Here is a 6900-nt window from a genome sequence, read left to right as displayed (position 1 = left end):
GCGCCTAAAGATTCTTTCAACTACGCTATCAATACTAGGGGTGTTCATGGGTCGGTTTGGTTCGGTTTTTACTATTAACCATAACCATAACCACTAGTTCGGTTATGGAGTTTCTGTAACCATAACCATAACCAAACTTCGGTTACGGTTAATCGGTTATGAAGTCGGTTATGGTTCGGTTTTGGTTAATTTCGGTTAAGTAACCATGCAAGGTTTGAAATAAATAGGGTTGTGCACGATTTGAACTTAGCTTGAGCCTATTTTATAAGATAATGGAGACTAAACTTTTTGGTTAAACTACTGATTTAGGGTTCTTTTTAGTAAGGTAATTCTCAGACAAAAACAATTATGGCCATAACACCTTAGTTCTTTATCAAAATAAATGACATCTACATCAAGATCATTTTGTTACTAACATACTTTTATCTTACTAAAAACCCTCTATATGGTTTTGTAAAACACAAATCCATTATGTAAAGTTAACATCACAAGTTCGGTTCGGTTTCGGTTATATCGGTTAACCAAAGCTTCATAACCATAACCATAACCGATTGAGCGGTTATACAAAGTTTCATAACCATAACCATTGGTTATATTGGTTATCGGTTATTAGTGGTTCGGTTATGTCGGTTATGGTGGTTAATTTGCTCACCCCTAATCAATACATTTTCAATAATACTTAAAACATGAAATTAACTTTACATAATTATATACTATACAAATCAAACTAGTCTGAAATTAACACAAACATGCAACTAAATATATACTAAATATACTATCTTTTATTTATTTTTACAACTCTCATTTTCATATTATTAAATAAGATCATGTTAAAATCAAAAGATTTTGTGTATATTTTGGATCACTATATGAATGCTCCCTCTTTTTCTTTTTTCCAGTTTTGCACAGTCCTCACTGCCCACCTTTTGTGGCTCTTTGTCCTCATTCTTTTCCTCTTCTTCACGTGAACCACCCCCCCCCCCCCACCCCCCACCCCCCTCCCCTAGGTTAGTAAAACATGAACTCCACACTCTGACCAAGTTTCAAACCCAAAAGATTCTTCAGATCTCCACACTCTGACCACAAATAATGCCACCACTATTCCGCCTTATTCCACCACTCATCTTCCTTCTAACCACCGTAACATCTCACCTATGCCCACCATTCACCACCACTACACCACCATACCCTTTCTCAACCACCCCTGGCTCCGGCCACCCATCCTTCCAAATCACATGCCACCCACCACCACTCTCCGCCACCATCACCATCAACAACCACCACTTCTCTCTCCTCACCTACGACCCCACCACCCCCACCCTCTCCCTCTTCCCCCACCCCACCCCCACCCCCACCACCACTAAATGCACCACCACCACCACCACCATCCCAACCCAACCCATAAACCTCTCACACTCACCATTCAAACCCACCGACTCATTCTGCTCTCGCCTCTCTTACATCACCCCTTGCAACCCACCCACCACCACCACCTTACCTAACTGCACCCACTGCCCATACCTTTGTAAAATTACCAAAACACCCCTTCACCTCATCAACTCTTGTGGATCTCATCCTCCTCCACAACTCACCCATGAAGGCTGTCAACCAGACATCCTAGGTTTCCTCGACAGCTTCCTAAGATTCGGAATCCAAGTCGAATATCAACAACAAGATTCTTACTTCACCACCTGCAAATCTTGCAAATCCTTAAACGGAACCTGTGGATACAACTCTACCCACCCCAACAAACCGTTTTTATGCCTTCAAACAACGAACTTCAAAACCCAAAAACCGGTTCACACAAAACGTAACATACGTATAGCTATGATGTCTTTAGCTACATTGGTCTTATGTATGTTACTAATTATTTTATTTACATATATTTCAAGAACAAAAAAGCTATCACCGGTTCAAGATCCAGCGGTTGTCTACCTCCACAGGCACCGGTCTGCCAGCTTGTTACCACCGGTTTACACTTTCGAAGAGCTTCAACAAGCAACCAACAACTTCGACCCGGTTCACAAAATCGGTGACGGCGGGTTCGGGTCGGTTTTCGTGGGTCATTTTGAACAACAAAACAGGGTTTTCGCTATTAAATTCTTACACAAACAAAATCCCACTTCGAATTCGGTCTCAATGAAGTCTTTTTGTAATGAGATCTTGATATTGTCGTCGTTAAACCACCCGAATTTGGTTAAACTTCATGGGTATTGTAGTGACCCGAGAGGGTTGTTACTTGTGTACGAGTATGTGCCTAATGGAACGCTTTCGGATCATCTGCACGTGCACAGGAAAACGTGTTTACCCTGGCACGTGCGGCTGGATATCGCGTTACAGATCGCTGTTGCGATCGAGTACCTTCATTTTTCGGTCGTTCCGCCGATTGTTCATAGAGACATTACGTCGAACAACATATTTGCGGACAAGGATATGCGTGTTAAAGTTGGGGATTTCGGGTTATCAAGGTTGTTGGATCCGGGTTGTGTGTGGACCGGTCCGCAAGGGACTCCTGGGTACTTGGATCCGGATTATTACCGGTCGTTCCGGTTGACCGAAAAGAGTGATATTTATAGTTTTGGAGTGGTATTATTGGAATTGGTTACCGGGATGAAAGCGGTTGATGTGAATAGAGATAAGAGGGAGATGACGTTGGCGGATATGGCGGTGGGGAAGATTCAGATGGGGTTGTTGGCGGAGGTGATTGATCCGAGGTTAGCTACGGTGGATGGTGGTGCTGTCGCGGCGGTGGCGGAGCTTTCGTTTCGGTGTGTGGCAGCCGATAGGGATGATCGGCCCGATGCGAAAGAAGTGGTGGCGGAGTTGAGGAGGATTAAGGGACGTACACGTGGCGGTGGTGGTGGTGGTGGTTCGGCGGTGGGGATGATTAGGGCAGCGAATTCGAATAGTGTTGTTCCGGATGGCGGGCCGGTTATGTAATTTATTTTTGTTATAGTTAGGCTGAGTGTAGTCGTTTAACGCCAACCGTAACGGGTTTAAAAGGACGCCAATGAAAACCCTCCATTTGAAAGGGTGCGTTAGCCCACTACTTAGAGCCTAACTATTTTTTTTATTGTTTACTTCTTTTTTATAGTACAAGTTTTGGATGTATGATGTATGAATGATGGTTCACACGTGTGTTTGGAGTTTATATAGTTGTGACAAAATTTGCTTTCTCCTTTCTAATTTAGACTTTATATTAACAATGTGTCTAGTTCTAGTTTTAGTAATTTAGATCATTCTATAGATGCACAAAGATTAGAACTTGATGAAGCTTTTGGAACAATACTTGAACTAGATAGAGGCGCACAAATCGGGTTCTGGACCCAAACTGGTTAGGGTTGAAACCGGGTTGGGTTGGGTTGACAAAAGTTAGAACCATATCTAGCTAAGCCGGGTCGGGTTAGAACCAGTTTTTTTAGGGGAAAAGATTAGTTTTGATCGGGTTGAAACCGGGTTTTGAGAGGTTCAAATTGGGTTTAACCATGTTCAACCCTTATGCATGTCGGGTCGGGTTGGTTTTTATGTCCACCTCTAAACCCATATACAGACATATAAGCCCATGCCTATCCACCCTATGAAAAGACCAATAATTGGTCCGGATACTAGACAGATATAACATAAAGCTTAGCTTGGGTATCACTTGATAAGAACTTATTGGACCAATACTTGGCCCAAATGCCCAACATATATAAGGCTATCTCCATCCACAACCTTCTCCAACCCAACCTTATAATAAAAAACTAATTTCTCTCTCTTCCACCTACACAACCCAACCTACCTCAACCTTCTACTCACATTCACAACCCAACCTTTATAACATTTTTTTATTAAATATATATTTTTATGCTTATTAATTATCCATAAATGTGTTAAAAATAATTACAATTAATATTTTCATTTGAAACCGATTTGTTTTAAAAGCAAAATAAATAACAACAATATAAGAAATCTTTTAATTAAAAAACACATACATTCATCAAACATAGTTAATAAAATTATTGAAAAAAATCTAACGAACCAGTAAGATCAGTACATGTGGAACTCAGTTTTTGATAAAATTTATATCGATATGTTCACAAAAAAAGTTAAACAACACTGTGTTTTTAGATTTTTTAATAATTAAATATTAAAAAGTTATTAAAGAAAATCATGTTTTAGCTAGAATTAATTGTTTATAAAACAAAAATGAAAAACATAATTATAAAAGAACCACTCAATAGCCAACATGTGGCATTTTTAAAATAATAAAAAAATCATCAACCAAAGTTGCCACACCAACTTGGTCGTGAATTTTATATGATTTTTTTATTTTATTTTTTACTTTTTGACCAACCAACCAAGGTTTTGGTCACCAATGGTTGTAGCCTAAACCCACATGGGTTGCCTTAACATACCATCACAGCATCACTTACTTTCTCTTTTTGATGAATTTGCAACCAATAATTCTACCTTGATTAGACCTGCATTTTCTTAAAACATAAGGGGATGCGGAGTGGTGGGCGGCAAAAGGCCATCACCGATCGGCAAGAGCACGGCAAACCATTGCCAACTTGTTTGCCGCGTGGGTGTTTGATGAAATGGGGGGTAAATCGGTGATGGAACACCGCTGCGGCAAAGGGAAGAAGAGGAGAGAGAGAGGGGTGTGGGGTGGGGTCCATTCCAATCTCAACCAATCACATTTTTTTCCTTTTTTTTATTTAAAAAGTTTACCACTACACCAAATGTTTAAACCATTGCCAACATTTTTCACCAAACTTTAAACACTTTTGCCTAATTGACATGGCGCGCTCTCATTGGTCGGTTTTTTGGTTTGCCACTTTAAAGTGTTTAACCACTCCTTATACCCTAAGCATGTTAAATCATCCTTTTCTTCTCTTGAGTTTACTGCAGAGTCGTTCCAATGTTTTTGGAGACCCTAAGTGAACTACGAAGTGGTGACCCTTTTTCAAAATTATCATTTTCAACATATTTACTAACAAAACCCTCCTGCTTTACCCGGGCGTGAAGGCTTTCTTCCTAAACAATTTTTATCTATGCTCCTTTAACAAAATAATTGGTTTAGTTTTGTTTTTTTCGGGTCTAATAAATACACAATATATAAAACTTACTAAAAGTTGAAAGCCCTAGGTCAGTGCCTAAGGTGGAAAGTCTAACGGGTCGGCCCTGACTTTACTATGGGATCTATACGTCCCCTTAGTCTCGTCTATTTTCCTCGTGTTCCACCGTGTCATATCCCACATAGGACTTGTATGTGAATTTAGCTAATGTCCATTAGTTTTTTTTTTTTAAGAATCCCAAATTTGGAGAGTATAAACATTAAGAAACTAGTTTCAGATGAGGGAATTTGCACTCAATTGTTGTTCGAAAATACCAAATGTGTTAGCCTTACGAGGCTTTTCAACAGGTTGGTCATGATACTTTAATCAAAAGTTACATTTGTTTGCATTGTAAGCGGTTGATATATACAAATGTGCCTATAACAGGTCTTAAACAATCATTAGTTGCATTTTTATAATTTGATATATATTCTAAGATCGTGATGTGTAACAAAGTCAGGGCCCTATTGAGATTGAGATTTGAGAAATTGATTAACCATAACAGTGATTTTTCCTAACGTTGGCCGTAAGTTCGCACAATCCGCGATCAATTTCACATTGGTTACTCAAAAGACAGCGCAAGTAATGACGGTTAGTGTGTTGCAGCGCTGCTTTTGGATTCTAGAATGATGCGTGCACAGAGAGTGTGGACTCCTGACTAAAATCCTAAATCCAGGGCCTAGAAACGGTGTTTGAACGTGCTAAAAACAAGTCTAATATATGATAAGAAAGAAAAATAGAGGCCCTTGTTTTTTGTGGCTCTAGTCCTTAGCCTAAGTTGATAAGCCTAACGGACCGCCCTTGATTCAACATGTTCCTCTTTCGCATGCGTTAGAACAAACCTAAGACCGATACGCTGCTTGGGGTCATGTTCAATGAGCTTGGTCATAATAACGTTCCTAACTTTTGTTTACTATTTTTTAGATTTTAAATCTGGTATCTAACTTGTAATCTTTATACAGAAACTTACAAATAAAAAAGAAGAAAAAAAGGTCCTACCGGGAGTCGAACCCAGGTCGCTGGATTCAAAGTCCAGAGTGCTAACCACTACACCATAGAACCACTTGTGTTCTGGTAACTGTAGTATAGACTTTAATATGCTCTCAAAATGATGTTAAGTAGGTATATATAGCAATTGTTTATACTTTAAAAATAAGCTTTATAAAGGTAAATCACCAAATTGCATACAAAAGAATTAGTATTAATACTTTATTTAAGGTTTGTTATCGAAGGTATTTAATTTTTTCTACACATAGAAACAATCGTTTTTTTAAGTTTTCGTATTATAAAAAATTTAGTCATAGACACACGGAGCATGCCATATGTGCTGACATGTATATTAAACATTAAACAACTAAAATGAAATGTCATGCCGCATGTAACAAAACAAATAATATTATATAAAATTATGTTATAACCTCGTGTATTACACGGGTTGAATAAATGTAATTTTATATATTAAAAAGTTATACATATATAAACCATATGTATTGTAGGAGTTGAATAAATGTAATTAAAACTACTATAAAGAAGCAACAAAAACATGCAATAGAACTTGTACATTGTGCTTTATGAGTTTTTCAAAAAAAAAAAAAAAAACTTGATTTTTTACTTTTAGTCCAAAGATTTTTGCCTTTTGCACATTTAACCCTACACAATTTGTTTTTTAACTTTAACACAAAACCTTCATTATTTGCAATTTATAATTTCACAACTTTTGTCGCTTTTAGTTTTCATCTTTCGCAAATTTTCGTTTTACGTATAGTTCTAAATTTTTCGAGTTAATACGACGCAACGTACG

General features: G+C 38.2%; 1 protein-coding gene and 1 non-coding gene across 2 annotated transcripts; one reads left to right on the top strand and one right to left on the bottom strand.

Annotated features, from left to right (window-relative positions):
• The first annotated feature begins 984 nt into the window (after positions 1-984).
• LOC110920966 (LEAF RUST 10 DISEASE-RESISTANCE LOCUS RECEPTOR-LIKE PROTEIN KINASE-like 1.5) lies at positions 985-3183 on the top strand. The gene has a single exon (XM_022165217.2). It carries the CDS (start codon positions 1090-1092, stop codon positions 2938-2940), a length of 1851 nt encoding a protein of 616 aa, XP_022020909.1. The 5' UTR covers positions 985-1089; the 3' UTR covers positions 2941-3183.
• A 2906-nt stretch (positions 3184-6089) lies between these two features.
• TRNAQ-UUG lies at positions 6090-6161 on the bottom strand. Its single transcript has one exon. It is a non-coding gene; the product is annotated as a tRNA-Gln (tRNA).
• Between the last annotated feature and the right edge of the window lie 739 nt (positions 6162-6900).

The sequence above is a fragment of the Helianthus annuus genome, chromosome 17 (assembly GCF_002127325.2).
Source record: "Helianthus annuus cultivar XRQ/B chromosome 17, HanXRQr2.0-SUNRISE, whole genome shotgun sequence".
NCBI classification, from domain to species: domain Eukaryota; kingdom Viridiplantae; phylum Streptophyta; class Magnoliopsida; order Asterales; family Asteraceae; genus Helianthus; species Helianthus annuus.
The sequence above is the reverse complement of the archived record's forward strand: the minus strand, read 5'-3'. Positions and strand labels throughout refer to the sequence as shown.

What these genes read in the sequence shown, in the direction of transcription:
- LOC110920966 (XM_022165217.2), top strand. Translation starts at nt 1,090, where the DNA reads ATGCCACCACTATTCCGCCTTATTCCACCACTCATCTTCCTTCTAACC.